Source organism: Furipterus horrens, unplaced genomic scaffold (assembly GCF_987537825.1).
Source record: "Furipterus horrens unplaced genomic scaffold, mFurHor1.1.pri manual_scaffold_10, whole genome shotgun sequence".
NCBI classification, from domain to species: Eukaryota; Metazoa; Chordata; class Mammalia; order Chiroptera; family Furipteridae; genus Furipterus; species Furipterus horrens.
Genome location: NW_028327180.1, coordinates 83228140 through 83244973, shown reverse-complemented (window position 1 = coordinate 83244973; position 16834 = coordinate 83228140). Strand labels below are relative to the sequence as shown.

Sequence of the window (16834 nt, the reverse complement as noted above, 5' to 3'; positions counted from 1 at the left end):
CTTGATTATGCCTCAGGATCTCTGAGGGTCAGGCAAAGCATACAAGTTTACACTCCCACCCCACCCTCCTCTGCCCAGATTCTGAGTCCATGGGTCTGAGGCAAGACCTAGGCATCTGAATTTTCCAAAGGGCCTCTGTGATTATGATGTAAGTTGCCCCAGGATCACATTTGAGAAACACTGATCTCGACTGTCAGAACTTGAAGGGCCCCTTGAGATCACGAGGGCTAAACCATCAGCTTGTGCAGAGGGAGACTTGAGTCCTGGAGAGGCATTGAGTCCAGGTAGAGTGATGTGCAACTACTGAGCCACACTGCCACTTTGAATCTGCATCTGTTTATTTATTTCCAAGCAGTTGGAGTTTTATAGTGGTAATGACTCTGTCCATGGATCCAAAAACCCAGGCTAGAGGAAAGATTCATGACTAGAGGGCAAGAGTACAGGTCCCTGCTATGTGACCTGGGAAAGCCACTTTATTTTTTTGTTTTTCTGTTATCACATGGAAACCCAGCTGGCAAACAGAACATAAAGAAACATTTTCCCTATTTCAGTCACACCTGAATCTACATCCCCACTTTTATTACATCCTGTATCCCCTACCTTATTATTTACTTAAGAACTTAATTTGAACTGTGTTTTTTTACTTTAAATTATTATAAAGAAAGCTTTCTCTAAAATAAATGGAAGACAGCATTACCTCTAATAAGTAAAATATAACTGACAATAAATGCAATGAAAACAGGACGACATTCATACATTCTGGCAAAGTATCATTGCCCCTGACACCTGCGCTCTCTCTCTCTCTCTCTCTCTCTCTCTCTCTCTCTCTCTCTTAACCAGGGAGGCTGGAGAGTACTGGAAAGGTGCTCGAGGCCTATTAACATCAAACTGAAATGTTCTCCATCCTCTGTGCAGAGAGTTCAGAGATAATTGGGAAAGATGTACCTTTCTCACTGGAGTGTGGTCCAAGGTTATTTAATGCAGATTTCGCTGTGTCCTGAGATCTCAGGTCTACAGGCACCCACAGCCAGGGAAACCCTGCTGTTGATTGGCGACTTCTATAGAGGCCCACAGATTGCCACAAAGTGGCTTACGGATGCCTTTTTGGTTCCGCCTGAGGACAGGTTTCAGGGTCTTGCCTTATACCCCAGGACTCAGCTGCAAGTCAGATGAGCAGCAGGTCCAAGGCCCCCAGCCTCCCCAGCCCAGCGGCAGCAAGGTGACCTCTGTGTTTGCCTCTGACCCAGGGAGGAAAACATGGAGCTTAAGAAGTTGTTGATGAGCAGCGGCAGAGAGGGTGCCTGTGGGCGGCCAGGTTCACCAAAGATGGAAGGCACAAGCAAGAAGGCAGCGGCTGGACAGCCCCAGGTATGTATTCAGACACTCCTTCCACAGCGTCCCCGTGTGCTGGCGCCTGGCCTCTGGGACCACATCCAGTGGCAGCGACCTCACTGCCTCCTGCTGCAGCCAGCTCCACTGTTCGGAGGTTCTAGTTGTTAGATGGCTTTTCCTTGGTTTGGTCCAACAACCCACCTCTCTAGAGCTTCCACTCTTCAACCCTTACTCTGCCTTCAGCCGCATGGAACGTCCATTCCCTGCGACACATGCTCAGGCTGCCAGCCATGACCATGGCTCTGTGCCCCACAAGCCCTCTTCTCCCAGCCATTGCTCATAGAAGGTGGTGATGAGTCATTTGCTCAGTGTGAGCACATTCCCTAAACATGTCCCAGTTTGTCAAGGGCTCTTACAGGGTGGCTCCCAAATGGCGGTTTAATATCTCAGATATTCTGGGCAGAATTGGGGTGTTAGCCCTCTGCAAGCCTCTCGGGACTCTGCTAAGTTCCTGTGATTGCGTCCTGGAGCTCCAACATGGAGAGAGGAGGGCATGGCCTGGTAAGGCCACCGGGCCGGCCCTCTTGCCCCCTTCTCTCGCCGTGGCTCCCACCCAGCCCCCGAGCAGGAGCTGGCTCTCTCTTCCCTTGCCCGGCTGTGCCTTTCCCCTGGCTGTAGCACAGGACTTGATATCTTTAACAGGCCCCACACCTATGTAATAGTTGTAATTATCTTAATAACTTAATTACTTGTTACTGAAGAGTTTACCCAAGACTGGTAAACTCATTGTCCTATTTGGACCTCTTCTCTACCTGTAAGATAGGAAGACCAGGACTATTATTCCATGACCCAGCCATGCCAGGAGGCTGGAAAGGGTGACCTTCCTTCCAGAGGTCACATGCCATCACTAATCAAGATTCCTGCAGCACTTGCCGTCTGACAGGCCTGGGGTCCAGCAGGGAACTGTACTGAGAAGTGGCCTTCTGAATCCCGCTCACGGAGCCCCTTTGCTTCCCTTCACCCCTCACACTGGAGCCTGCCTAGTCTGTCCTCTTACGGAAGTGACTTGGGGACTCCCCTGATCTCCCCTGGGTTCTCAGGATTCTGTGGGCAGGCCACTTCACTTTCCCAAAGCCCTTTAACATCAGCTCATCTCATTTGACTTCCTGGAAGGCCAGATGTTCTTATCGTCCTGCCCAGAAGCCCTGGGCCGGTCTCGTAGGAGGCATGCCTTTTGGGCAGCAGTGAAGCCTGGGCCTGGAGTCCTGTGTGGGTGGAATGCTGCTGCCACTTTGGACAAGTTACATGCACTCTCTGGCCTGAGTCTTCTCCCTCACATAATTGAGACATTAACACCTACCGCAGGGGGTCCAGTGATGTAATGCCTGTAGAGTAGGTTTAGTGCTTGGCCCATGGTCAACTGTGAACATTAGCTCTTGCTTTTAACGGCAGATTTGGTGCCAGCAGCCAGGTAGTCTGACTCCTCTCCCCATTGTGGAGGTTAAGACTGTACCCTCTGGGAGCCCTGTACCCTCTTTTCTTCCTTCTGCAGTAATGCTAAGCACAGCCGCCCTCCAGGAGGCCCGCTAGCCTGCTGGCTCCCTTTACTCCTGATCTGTGGTGTGCTTACAGACCGTCGCCTGCAGGGGGAGCTTGAGCCTCCCAAGTTCTGCCTTCAAGTCCGACACTGCCATGGTTCAAGGATCAAAACTAGGAAACGAACTTGGGCACAGTGCAGTGAACTAAGCTGCAGACTTTTCAGGTTTCCCCAGTTTTCCATTCAGGTCCTTCTGTACCAGGATAGATTCCAGATCCCACATTGTATTTGGTTGTCATGACTCCAGTCTTCTCCAGTCTGTGTCAGATCCCAGTGGTTCCTTGTCTCTCCTGAGCTTGACACTTGGGGTTTACCGGCCAGTAATTTTGTAGGATGTCCCTTGATTTGGGTTTATTGGACATTTTCTCATGATTGGATTGAGGTATGGATTTGGGCAAGAACACCACAGGAGTGACATTATGCCCTTCTTAGTGTATCATGTCAGGGCCACGTGACATCAGTGTGTCTTCTTACTGTTGACCTTGATCAAATGGCTGAGGGGGTGTCTGTCAGGTTTCTCCATAGAAAGTGACGAATTTTCTCTTTGTAATTAATAAATACTTATTTTTGAGGAGAAACTTGGAGACTGTGCACATGTCCTGTTTCTTCTTATACTTTTTTGCCATTTCAGTATCCATTGGTGAATCTCACTGCAGTGATTATGATGACTGTAGTATTATAATGGCAATTTTATATTTCGCTCATTCCTCTACAGTTACTAATAGGAATTCTACTGTAAGGAGGAGTTGTCCCTTCTCCCCACTTAATTATTCAGCTATTTCTTTCTACCAGTATAGACTCAAGGATGTTCATTTTATTCTTTGGATTATAACCCAATACTACCACAATTTATTTTCCTGTTCTCATTATTTCAACTTGGCTATAGGAAGCTCCTTCAAGTTGTCTCCTGTGCCCATTTGACATGCCATTTATTATTATTATTATTATTATTATTATTATTATTAAGCACTGTCTTAATTTCTGGCACCCTAATATGCCCGTACCCATTCCCTGCCCTAGCCCTAGAATTAACCACTTGTCCAAGGAGGGCTGTTCCTCTTTGTTCAATGGTATTTAGAAACCAAGATCTAGGCTTTAGTTGCGCCCACTGCTACTGGAGTGTCACTGCTTTAGGCTCTCTCGGAGGGCAGAGCTAGGGAATATGTGTGCATGTACTAATCACACATACACACATCTTTATTTTTGTATCTTCCTAAAAGTGTTTTTAAATAATCGTTTTATAAAACATTTAAAAATATATCACTCTTGCCTTCCAGGCCAGAGGATTGTTGGCTGACATGGGGATGGAGGAGGGGAGGCAGTTGGCAGTACCTTGGAGCTAGAGTCTGAGCCCAGGAAAAAAGTGGCTCCAGGGAAGGGAGGGGAGGAGGATCTAGGAGCCATTGTGGGTCAGGGAAGGGAATAGTGATCTCAGGGGACTTCCTGAAGGGGGCTTAGTCATGGCTGGGTTGTGTAGCAATGTCCTGGCGGGTGGGAGGGTAGGGACGTGGGAGAGTGGGTAAGGGGCCTTAGGGGAGCACTGAGTGGTGAGACAATTGTTATTTGAGGCTTTGCTAAAGGCTCCTATGTGTTTCTCCCCAGGCTAGTGTGACAGCAGGTAAGATCCCAGAGGTGGGAGCCTTGGGTGCAGCTGAAAAGAAGGTGAAAATGCTGGAACAGCAGCGCACAGAGGTAGGTGGCCTTCTGGGACCCACAGGACAAAGGCCCTTCCTGGTTCCCTGGCTCTGGCTAGTCCTAGGTCACCATGGTGAGTTACCATGGTGACTACCTAACCATCTGGTTATGGGAGAGACCAGCTGTCTTGTCCTGGACTCTTGTTCCTTGATCAGTCCCCTTGCCCACAAGGGTCACACTGAGGAGGTGGCATTTGGGGCATGGCCTAAAATTGTTGGCTGGGGAGGGAAAGTTTAGGAAGACTAAATCGTGGGTGGTAGGAAGAGGTTGTGATAAGGTAGGCGAGTTTCAACCTCAGGAAAGGGGAGCCTGGAGTTCATCTGTCACCACGCAGCTGGTTTAGGGAGGGACTGTCATAGCAGGAGAGCTCCCATGGCCTCTTGTGGCACTGCTTCTAACCAGCTGAGAGTCTCCACAAGTTGAGGTTATTCCCTTGTATTTCATGAATGTTCCTTCTCCATCTTCCACCCCTAGGCCAGTATTTCCAGGTGGAGACTGGTTCTCTTTGTCTCCTCAGCACTTCCTCTTCACAGAGCTCAGGGTCCCCTCCAGGTCCCCGGGCCTTTCTGTCTCCCTGATCATCCAGCACATCTGGAAGTCAGGCTCCATTAGTCTTGCTTACATGCACATTACTTTTATTTCCTGTTGATATTTTTTTCTGATTATAAAAGTAATATAATGTTCATTGTAAAAAAATTTGAGAATCTCACCTTCTAAAGATGACCACAGTTAATAACAATTCATTACACATTCCTTGTTTTCCTCCATGTACTTACTAAGGTATAATCTGTTGTTTTTTTTTTTAAGTAGCAGAAAAAATCATACTGCATTGAACTTTTTTCCCTTTAAAATAAAATATCTTGAGGGTATATATGTATATACATATATATACATACATACACACACACAAACACACACCTTCTGAGTACTATTTATTTTGTTTCTGAAATTGGGATAACCTTTCATATTATTTTATTTGTTTAATGATGTAGGGTTGTTTTTTGTCCTTGAGAATTGTTATATTGAGAGTAGTGTCATGTTAGAACTGAGGCAATGTATGAGGTTTTCTGAATAGCCACACAGTGTTCCATTTTCTGATTATCCTATAATTTCCCATGCTTGGGTGGGCCTCTAGATTTTTTTGTAATACAAACATCGTTGAGATGATCAGTGCTATATGTATATTTTTATGTGCAAGTGCTTCTCTTGGTTACGTTTTTTAGAGTGGAATTATTGGGTTAGAGAGAGTGAAAATTGAAAGTTTTTATTCATAGTCCCAAACTACCCTCTACATGGGTACGTGCTACATAATTGCATAGGGAACTTATGTACTGTTCTGTGTATTGGTGTTGGTCTTGCTGTCCTGGCAAGGATAAATGTGGCGGGGGGTAAAGGGGAATCGCTCTGAGCAGCGTTGAGCTGTTGAGAAGCGAAGGATGGAGGCAGTGTCTGTAGCCAGTGTCTGCACACACTGGGCGCTGCTCAGGAAGCTGGTGTGCATGGAGTTGGCTCTCTGGTCCTTCTCTGCTTCTCCCCTGCTAACACTCATCTCTCCCTACAGCTGCTTGAAGTGAACAAGCAATGGGATCAGCATTTCCGGTCCATGAAGCAGCAGTACGAGCAGAAGGTAGTGTGGGAGTTACGGGAAGTCAAGGCTGTGCCCGTGTTCTCGGCTGCTGTCAGCGCATCCCCACTGTCCTGCTTTGCTGCTTCCGTCTCAGCAGCTTTGAACCTGGGACAGTCACCCTCACGCACCCTATCCCTCTGTATCTGAACCCAGATCACCGAGCTTCGCCAGAAGCTGGCGGACCAGCAGAAGCAGGTTACTGACCTGGAAGCTGAGCGGGAGCATAAGCAGCGTGACTTTGACCGCAAGCTCCTCTTGGCCAAGTCCAAGATTGAAATGGAGGAGGCAAGTGTGACTGCTGGGCCCTGCGGTTTCAGCTCCTGGAGGCCTGCTCCTCCCTCCTCATTAACCAGGAGCTCAGTGGAGCCAATAAGGTGGGGCAGGAGTCGGGAGACCTGGGGGTTCCAGCTCTGGCTCTGATGCTAACAGGCTGTATGGCCGTAGGCAAAAGCCCTGTTCTTCCCTGCACCCCAGTGTCCGGTCTAAAAATTGAGAAGATGGGATAAACTGTTACTTTTATATTTTCTTACTTGCCTTCAGAAGAACATTTTGTTCACTTAAAATCTTATGGGCTAGGGAAGCACAGAAGATAAAAGGTAGAAGAAGGCAGGCTGTGGTGTGCTTGATGGAGGTGGGTGCTATTGATTGTTCTGAGTTGTGGTGCCTCCTTGTGAAGGAGGGGCGGAAACATGAGACAAAGCTGCTTGATTCATTCATCTGGTCCCATTTGGCACGGTTCTGGGCACAGAAACTCAGCTGCGAACAGTCCAACCCCACCTTTGAGGGGGAAGAGATGCTAAACAGTGGATTACGGAAGCAAATAAGCGGAAGTGTGTTAAATCCTACTACACAGGAGAAGTTACAGGGATTAGGGAGAGGGCAGAAAGAGGAACTAGCTTCACTGAGGGGGGGCCAGGAATGCATCCCCTGAAGCAGTAGCATCTGATCTGTCATGCATGTGACTGATGCCAGCCAGGGCCCTGCAGGATCCTGTTACAGCTTAAAGAGGAAGGGCCGTTTGACCCCAGATGTGTGGGAGGTTTTATGTCTCAGTGTCTTCCCTTTCATGGGAACTGGGCCCAGGCCGTTATTATTTAGCTTAAAAGTGGTGTGGCTCAGTGGATTGGGTGCCAGCCTATGAGCCTAAGGGTCTCTGGTTTGATTCCCAGTCAGGGCACATGCCTGGGTTTCAGGCCAAGTCCCCAGCTGGGGGCAGGCGAGAGGCAACTGATTGATGTATCTCTCACACATCGATGTTTCTCTCCTCTTTCTCCCTCCCTGCCCCTCTAAAAATAAATATATTAATTAAAAAGTGGACATTTTCAACAGAGATTGCCTTTCCGAGTTTCCTCTCATCAGTGTGTGACACCCAGGGGCCTTATCTGAGCTGTCATCCTGCCTCAGTGACCGCCCCTCCCCTTGAAAATGAGTATTAGGGAGGACACTGCTTATCTTTTCTCTTGAGCACAGTTACATCTTGTGACTGTTGGCCAGGCCCCTGGCTCTTCAGTCCCGTCCCTGGCTCACATGAGGAGGTAGACCTGACACCACCTCCCTTTCAGCGGGGGAAAGCGCAGCCCATAGAGAAGGACACATGGTGATAGAAGCGATGCTAATCCCGGAACCTCCTTAGCGGGAGTCCGGACAGCTCCCACAAGTTCTGATCAAGGCTGCCCTTCCCTATTTTAAACACTCTCTGACTTGCAAGGTGAGCGAGAGCACCAGAATTAAGAGACCTGGGTTCTAGCCCCAGCTCAATGTGTAGCCTGGGATAAGTCACCTCCCCTCTTCACATAGTCACTTCCCATCACATGAAGGGGCTAGGACTTAATGCCATCTACAGGCCAATCCAGCTGTGGCCCTCTGCAGTGAAGAAGCCCTGATTGTTCCATAGTGGGTGTGGGGGCCGTGCTTCCATTTTGAAGTCTTCCCTGATTTCTTCTCGACTGTAGTGTTCTCTCAACTTCAGAGTACTGTTCCTCTGAGGAGGCACACTTTCTGTCTTATGCTGCATTTATGTCTTTGAATATATTCTCTTCTCTAGGTTCAGAGGCTGTAAGAACAGAAAGGTCCTTTAGAGTTTCAGTGGTTCTCACTGTGTGTCACAGAAGAGGCCTGTGCAAATCTGGCAGACACTAAGGCTTTTCTCCCTAGAAAATTGCACAGAGAACTTTTTGCATTCAGTTTTGAGGCTCTCAGACCTCCTGAAGCCCATCTGTGACTCATGTTAAGAACCCCTTACCTATGGCAGACAGGTAATATTTAGACCAGAGAGGGCTGTGACAGTGCCCCAGGGGTCAGCTGGGTGGTGGAGGAGCTGGTGTCAGGACCCAGGGCCTTTCATTCACCAAAATGGGCCTTCCTGCTCTGACCACAGGTGCCTTGCACGGTGCGTTGTGTGTGAGCATTGTGAGGGTTGCCGAGGGAGAGCGAAAGAGGAGGCATGCCCAGGTGAGGGTGGGGCTGGCAGTGCAGGGAGTCCCAACCTCCTGGGGAGGCTTCCTTTCTTACCAACCCTGTGCTCCCTGTAGACCGACAAAGAGCGGCTGTCAGCAGAGGCCAAGGAGCTGCGCCAGAAGGTCAAATACCTACAGGACCAGCTGAGCCCGCTGACCCGGCAGCGGGATTACCAGGAAAAGGAGATCCAGCGGCTCAACAAGGTGGGTGCCTAGGCCCTGGTCCCTTGGGCAGGCAGAGCTTCCCTGAGCCCAGCTGCCATGCCCACCCCATGACCAGTACCCCTGACCCTCTGTTCAGGAGGGGCGAGTCTGGGTCAGGGCGCTGGCACTGGGGGCCTCATTGCTACCCTGATATTCCCCTGCCTCTGCCTTCCCCTCCCCTCATGAGGGTGGCCAGCCCTGGGACGAGCCTGTGCTCCCCGCCCACCGCCAGCCCTTGGACATGCTGTGTCCTCACTCAGTGCCACCCTGCTCATGGTCAGGCTCAGCAAGGCCTTCTCAGAATCTCGTTCAGATCACCTGTTCTATGCACCTTGAGTGCCAGCAACATCTTTCACACCTCTTCTCACATTTTCTTGTGATATGACTTGTTTAACATTCTGTCTTCTCATGCAGTGGTGGGAGGTGCGCGTCTTCTTAGGGCACACACCCCCAGTGCCTGGCACGGTGCCCGGCACCAAGCACATGTTCAGGAAATACTCGCTGACGGGAGTGGATGAGCACAGGCCCGAGGGTTCCCATCCTTGTGAAGTGGGATCCAGGGAGACGAGGTGCCCAGGGTGGACTGGGTAAAGCAGAAACCCTATCCTCAGAGCCAAGGCAAGTGGCAGTGGGCCAGGCCACGTCTGTACCCTCTCTGGGCCTCCGTGTTGCCATGTGAACCCTGGTTGGACTCATTCTAGCCCTGCCCTCCTTCCAGTGCAGGGGTCAGAGGAACGCACTGACAGCAGGGAGCTTTGAAAGCAAACGTCCTCTGAAGGCCTGGAGGAGCTGTTGAGTCTGTGGGCCAGCATTTCCCTCGCATTTGGTTTTGGTGTTTGAAAAGCATTGATTATGCTGAGTCTGAGGTCCTTGGGACTTGATCTCAGAGGAGAGAATGATTTGTCCCGAGCTGGACGACTTGGGGCCTAAATCCACGCAGAACATTGTACATGGTGCTGGTCATAGAGATGGCCGAGGCAGAATCATTGCCCTCCAGATCTCCTCGGCTTAGCTGGGGACAGAGACACAGTGTGGGTGGCTGGTGCAAGGCTCTCCCTGTCCCTGGACCTCTGTCTTCTCAGCTAAAAAATGGGGCCGATGGAGTAGGAGAGAAGGGGGGCCATAGCCTCTCATCAGCCTCCTGAATTGATTCTTGGCTCAGCTGTTTCCTTGTGTTCCCGGGGGTGTCAAAAGAGACCAAGTGGGGGCCCAGGTCCAAGTTGAGGAAGGTGTCCTTTATCTCCATTGTCATCCCGGGAGGCACCGTGGGCTATGCTCACTATGCTATGGTGAGCAGAGGCCCTGCCGTCCAGGGGGCTGAAGTTCAGGTGGTGATGAGGGTGGCCAGTCTTGAGGCTGTTCCAAAGGTCTCGAGTAACATGTTAACAGTGTTGAAGGAGAAAACCAGTTAGTAGAAACCTTTTAAGATGTGAGCAAGTTGAAATTAAAATCCAGTCTAATCTAATTTCAGAAGAATTGAGGGTGGAAGGGTTGGCTTGGTGGGAATGGGTTGTAGAAGCTGAAGAATCTCAGGGCAGGACAGGGCAGTGGTCGAGGAGACTGAAGGTCCCCAAAGGACTTAATATTCCTTCTAGGTATGGGTGCTGGGATTCAGCCACACCTGCTCAGGGAAAGGGAAGTTTTCCCTTCTACATGAAGACCCCAGTTTAGGCTGCTGGTTAACAGCACATGCTGGATTTGAATCCCTACTTTGCTACTTACTAGCTGTGTGGCTTTGGACAAATCATTTCAGGTCTCTGAACCTTAGTTTTCACATCTTTAAAATGGGGATGATATTCTTTTTTCCCCAGGACTGTGGAGAGGATTTAGTGAAATGATATGTGTATAGTGTTAATACATGAGGTAGCATTTATAAAATAGTACTGGTGGTTGTTATTATTATTATCATTGTTATCAAGAAGCAGGTCTCTGAGGTTGACCCCACCAATGGGGTCTAACTTTCAGGAATTCTGCTGATGGGCTCATCTCCTCTCTTCCTGATTGCAGGCCCTAGAGGAGGCACTGAGCATCCAGGCTTCCCCATCATCTCCAACAGCCTTTGGGAACCCTGAGGGAGCTGGAGGCCTCCTCAGAAAACAGGAGCTGGTCACGCAGAACGAATTGCTGAAACAGCAGGTGAGCCTGAGGGGAGGAGGCCAGTGGGAGCTGGAGCATTCCTGAGCACCCAGGAGGGGCTAGGAATCATGTGGAAGCTATAATTAATGGTCCACTTGCTGGCCAATGGCCAGGACCCCGGTCTGGTTATAGGTTTATCCTTTCTAGCAGTATGTCCCTAATTGGGTCATTCCTTCGCCACCTCTAGGATTTAGCCATCTCTATACCGCAACTGTGCCATTATTTACCTAGTATTTTAAGAATAATGCCCTTGGCTGGTTTGGCTCAGTGGATTGAGCGTCGGCCTGCGAGCTAAGTGTCGCTGGTTCGATCTTCCAGTCAGGGCACATCAGAGAAGGAAAACTCTGACTCCAAAAAACCTCCGCTGCCTTGCGGCATACCTCTTCAGGGGAAAGGCTAAGGGAGTAAACCCTGACAGAAAATCCGGAGCCGGAGTCCCTAAGGCGGTTCGACATTGTAGTCAACACCGGCAACTCCTGCGGCGCACCTGAAGCCAAGCTGTATTGACTCCGTCTTTCCCTTGGACCCTTCAGCTGCGAAGAGAGGGGGGGTCTGCTGCATGGGCAACAGCAGACCCTCCATATCACCCTGCCCAGGCTCTGTAGCTTCAGCTTCACTGGAGAGGACACTTCAGCGTCATCACAAGATGTCGATTCAACACGGGAGGAGACAGATACCGTGTCACTCCCGAGTCGGACTGCACAGCCATTCTCGGCGGTGCAGATAGACTCTTAAGAAGCTACACCATCGTCTCTCGAGACAGACGGCTGCCAACGATTTTAAGAATAAATTACTTTCAATAAGTGTAATTAGAAGGGAGCTTTATATCACTGTTATAAATAGGAAAACCTGTTTATTATTTGCATAAATAAAAAGTCACTGTAAGAAATATGGTAAAAGCAAAAATGTTATTAAACTCCAGCTGGATACTCTTATCTGATGAAGACGCTGAACTTGAGTCCTCTTTCCCATCATTTAAGGGAAATTAACACATACTAGAAAGGCATTAAAGACCTACTAGCATAAAATGGAGACTTTCTTCTTGAGGGATGCGGGAAGTTTTAAAGGTGATTGAAAAGGTCGTAGCTGTCCTGTGTGTCTCTTTGTGGTGCCATGCTGTAGATGCTTCTAAGTCATCTGGAGCCAGTAAGGATTTGAATCTGCAGGTGCAGAGACAGAGCCCCATCCCAGCCCCTTCCCTGTCAGGCACCCTGGAGCCTTGGCAGAGTTTTGTAGGCTTTCTGCTCTCGGAGGGTCTCCCATCCACACTCTGTCCCATGGCCTCCACCTCTGGGGCCAAAACAGAGTGAAAGGGTTGGACTGGCCAATGGCCATAGATCCCTTATTTCAATGAAGACCAGAATATAAAATTGAGGGATCCAGAACTACTCTCTATTTGAAGTTGGGGGTGGGACTGGAGGTGTAGCTGTTCCCCTCCCTATGGGGGCTGTCAGGATGGGGTGACACCAGCTCTGATGTCTGTGACTCCCAGCAACAGGCCTGCGTTCTGCTGCCCCTCCTCCCTTACCTTGGCCCTCCTCGCCCCTCCCTGCCCCCACAGGTGAAGATCTTTGAGGAGGACTTCCAGCGGGAGCGCAGCGATCGGGAGCGCATGAATGAGGAGAAGGAGGAGCTGAAGAAGCAGGTGGGGAAACTGCAGGCCCAGGTCACCCTGTCGAATGCCCAGGTGAGAAGAGTTGGCCCGAGGACGGGGCCGCTGGCCTGTCTTTGTGGGGTGGGGGGCATGGATTGGAGGGTCCACGGTGAGACTGATGTCAGGAGTCACTGCTTCTCCTTCCAGCTCTGCTACCAGGTTTCTGTGTACCTCAGAAAGGCACCCCACCCCCACTCTGACCTCTGGCTTGGACTTACCGCTATCACTCTTGAGGCCTTTAAAGAGCAAATTTAGGGACTGGCCCTGAGTCCCCCACTGTCTGGCACTGACTTAAAAATGTTAATATGGAAGCGCAGGAGCAGTGAGCTCATTGGAACCCTTCCGACCTGTGTTCGAACAGGCCTTACCTGTGGCCACTGGCCTGGGCTGTGCTCTGCCCCACAGGGCCCTTCCCCGGGGCTGGGCCACACTGGTGGCCCTGTGCATCTGCTGGTCAACCCTGGGGCTGCTTAAGCCCTGGGTCCAGGCTTGGCCAGGAAGCACTGAGCCAACCACCATCTCTTTCTCCTTTATTTTCTTAGCTAAAAGCATTCAAAGATGAAGAGAAGGCGAAAGAAGCCCTTAAACAGCAGAAGAGGAAGGCAAAGGTGAGGGGGCTTACGGGAGGAAGCAGCACTTTCCTTGCCTGACCATCAGGGAGCTACAGTCTGCGGGGAGAGGCAGCGTTTGTTCAGGTGCCCAGCTAACTAATGAGGTAGCGCAGGTGGAGCACTTAGAACAGTATTTGGGGTGCAGTAAGTACTCGGGTCACATCAGCTGTCATCACTGTTGATATTCCATGCCCATGTGCCAGCCTTCCTGGTCCGTGTACCAGTGTCCGATGCCTGTGTGCCAGCGTGCCGGGCCCATGTGCCAGCCTTCCTGGCCCGTGTACCAGTGTCCGATGCCTGTGTGCCAGCGTGCCGGGCCCATGTGCCAGCCTTCAGAGAACTAAAATTCTAGAGCCTGGCATGAGATCGGTGTCACTGGGGATGGCCTGTGACAGGCTGCACAGGCCAGAGCCAGACCTCAGCCTTCCTCGCAGGCCTCGGCAGAGCGCTACCACATGGAGCCCCACCCGGAGCACGTCTGCGCGGCCTGCCCGTATGCCCACCCGCCCGTGCCAGCCATGCCGCCGCACTGCGGCTTTGAGGACCGGCCCAAGATCCGGTACCTCGCGCCCCCAGTGCCCATGGAGCACCCACCGCTACACCCCAACTCACGCCTCTTCCATCTGGTGAGTCTGCACCCCTCCTTCACTCCAGGACACACACACAGGCCACTGCAGACACTTTCCAGAGGGCAAGGTCAAGGGAAGGCGTCGGAAGCTCCAGCTTGGACCCCCTCCTAGCGGCACCTGTGTGCGGGCGGCTGTCCCGGGCCCGGCTCTGGCCTGCTCCCCCAGGGGCGGCACTGTCCCGTCCAGAGCTGCTCGGGGTCACTGGCATCAGACAGGAAAGGCTGAGAAAGAGGGCAGGGCAGCAAGGAGGGCTCCCTCTGACCACCCAGGCCAGGGTATCGGCATCTGGGTTTGACTTTTTCTTACAACCTCCACATGTAGGCAGTTAGCGCAGATCCTCACCACGCGTTCTCTCCCTTCCCGTTTCCTCTTCCTTCTCTTTTCTTTTTCAATTTCCTTTCAGTTTTCTCTCTAATTTGCTTTCTTTTCTTTTCCTTGCCCATCATTCTTTATCCGAAGAGCTGCTGTCACCTGTCCTACCCTCTCCAGTCCCTCCGCCACAGCTCCCCAGCAGGCATTGCCACTCTCACAGGGACAATGACAGCAGCTTCCTGCCCAGCCTTTCTTCCAGCTTCTCTCCCTGTGGCCATTCTTGACACACATCTTTAAACACTGGAATATAGTGTAGGGCTTAAGAGATTGACTCTGGGGTAATGGAGACCTGGATTCAGACAGAGGTTTGACCACTTTCCTAGACGGATGACCTTTAAAAAGTTACTTAACCCCTCTGAGCCTCAGTTTCCTAACCTGTAATATGGGGAGGACAACCTGGATTGTTGTATGGATTCGATTATAGTCGGCCCTCCATATCCACTGGTTCCACACCCATGGGTCCGATCAACTGTGAATTGTAAATATTCAGGGAGGTAGAAGAGGGTATGGGGGCTAAATGGTGATGGAAGGAGACTTGACCTGGGGTAATGAACACAATACAATATAAAGATGATGTATTGTAGGATTGTACACCTGAAACATGTATAACTTTATTAACCGGTGTCACCCCGATAAATTCAATAAAAAAGAAAATAGTTGGAAAGAAATGTTACGAGATTGCTGACATATACTATGTAGTTAGGCCTACAATGATTGTGTCTCTTCTGAGCATGTACAGACTTTTTTTTCTTGTCATTATCCCCAAAACAATACAGTATAACCATTATTTATCTAGCATTTACATTGTATTAATAATAAGTAATCCAGAGATAATTTAGAGTATATTGGAGGATATGTGTAGGTTACATGCAAATACTACAACATTCTGTAGAAGGGACTTGGATCTGTTGATTTTGGTATCCTTGAAGGGGTCCTGGAACCAATCCCTCGAGGATACCAAGGGACAACTATATACTCGATGAATACCTATTTAGTACTGTTTTGGCGTGATAGCTGCTACTGTAATTTTCAAGTGTGGTTATTGATTACTAAGTACCGTCTCATTGCAGCCAGATTACACCTGGCGGCCACCCTGTGGAGGGATGCACAATCAGTCCTCCCAAGTGATGGACTCGCCGACAGCTAGGCCCACAGAACCAGGTAAGCATGATCCCCTGGTACAGAGGAGTTTTGGAAGGGTCTCAGCTGTGCAGAAACAGAGCAGGCTCTGCCAGGAGGCAGCATGCCCTTCACAGGTGCGCAAGCAGAGGCTGCAGGTGGCTTGGCGGGAGTGTGGTTGGAGGGGTTAGTGGTTGGGAGGAGGCACAGGGCCACTCAGTCCTTTTCTCACATTCCGCATGGAGCCCTGGAGGCTGTGTGGGCCCCTCAGAGGCTGCTCTGACGAAGGGCAGAGGGTGGCCAAGTGGGCAGGGCTGTCCCCTTCTCCAGAACACCCCACTTCTGGGATCTGCAGTCAGACTGACATTCTAGAACTGGGACTTCGGACTGGTTTTTTAAAACCTCTCTGTGCCCCAGCTCCCTCCTCCCTAAAGGGGTAGTAGTAATCTGCTGGCTTCATAGGGCTGAACCGAATGGACGGAGTGATGAACGTACCTCAGGTACTTAGCCCAGGGCCTGGCACTCAGTAATACTCAATAACTCTAGCTGTTATTTTCACTGTTACTGTATTGGTTTCCACAGGACTTTGAAACCTACTGTACTACCTCATCTTTAAGTCCTCAAAATTTTTGTTTATTTAGACTCCACAAAACATGACCACCAGGGGCCTCAGTGAGACCAGGTTACGGCACTTGGCTCCACCTTCATCTTGCAGAGCCAGCAGACCTCAGGTTACTGAAAAAACCAGAGGTCACGTGCTCTGGGTGGCCAGTGTTGGCCAGACAGGAAGCTGAGATGGGCCACCAGCTTGTGCCCCAGGCTCCAACCTGAACTGTTTACAGACTGGGAAGGGTCTACCCAGAAGGCTTCCAGCTGGGCCCTTCCTTTGGCATGACCAGAAAAAACTCGCTATCCTGCTCCCAAGTGGAGAGAGGACCTGCCATCATTTGTGGAATCCGCCAAGGAATGTCAATCTCAAAAGTGGAGTGCAGCTGAGACTCCTTTCTTTCAAAACTTCCCCAGAAGCGGGTCAACCCCTCTGGGGACTGCATTCAGTACATGTGTGTGTCTGACTTTTGCTTCCAGCTCTGTAGTAGCAGACCTAGACCACGTGCATTTCTTCCCCTCTGTGAGGAGCTGTGGGAAGAGTAGGTTTGCATCTGAGGACAGAAGATTACGACAAGCTGTTCTGCTACGGGGCCTTCTGCCCCCACCCACGGCAGCCTTGCTGGCGCCACTGCAGCCTGGAATGAAGATCATGCCGGCCACAGGGGCCAGGGGCCCCAGCCTGAGGCTGCCAGGCCCTGTGCCCCACCGCTGAAGGCTTGTGGTGCTGGAGGCTCGGACTGGGGTGGCTGTCCATCCCCGGGCAGCTCTTTGCACGAATCTAGGACATAAATCA

At 50.6% G+C, this 16834-nt stretch overlaps 1 protein-coding gene across 1 annotated transcript in view; it reads left to right on the top strand.

The window, feature by feature from the left end:
- The window catches only part of TNIP1 (TNFAIP3 interacting protein 1), a 40863-nt gene extending 24685 nt beyond the window's left edge, over positions 1 to 16178 (top strand). Inside the window, exons 8-18 of the mRNA XM_090288436.1 lie at positions 1248 to 1368; positions 4532 to 4621; positions 6186 to 6251; positions 6405 to 6536; positions 8783 to 8911; positions 10919 to 11047; positions 12609 to 12734; positions 13244 to 13309; positions 13747 to 13938; positions 15384 to 15474; positions 16074 to 16178. Coding sequence (XP_090144562.1) covers positions 1248 to 1368; positions 4532 to 4621; positions 6186 to 6251; positions 6405 to 6536; positions 8783 to 8911; positions 10919 to 11047; positions 12609 to 12734; positions 13244 to 13309; positions 13747 to 13938; positions 15384 to 15474; positions 16074 to 16108 — 1177 coding nt within the window. The 3' untranslated portion in view covers positions 16109 to 16178. The remainder of the gene's footprint in view (positions 1 to 1247; positions 1369 to 4531; positions 4622 to 6185; positions 6252 to 6404; positions 6537 to 8782; positions 8912 to 10918; positions 11048 to 12608; positions 12735 to 13243; positions 13310 to 13746; positions 13939 to 15383; positions 15475 to 16073) is intronic.
- Positions 16179 to 16834: the final 656 nt, after the last annotated feature.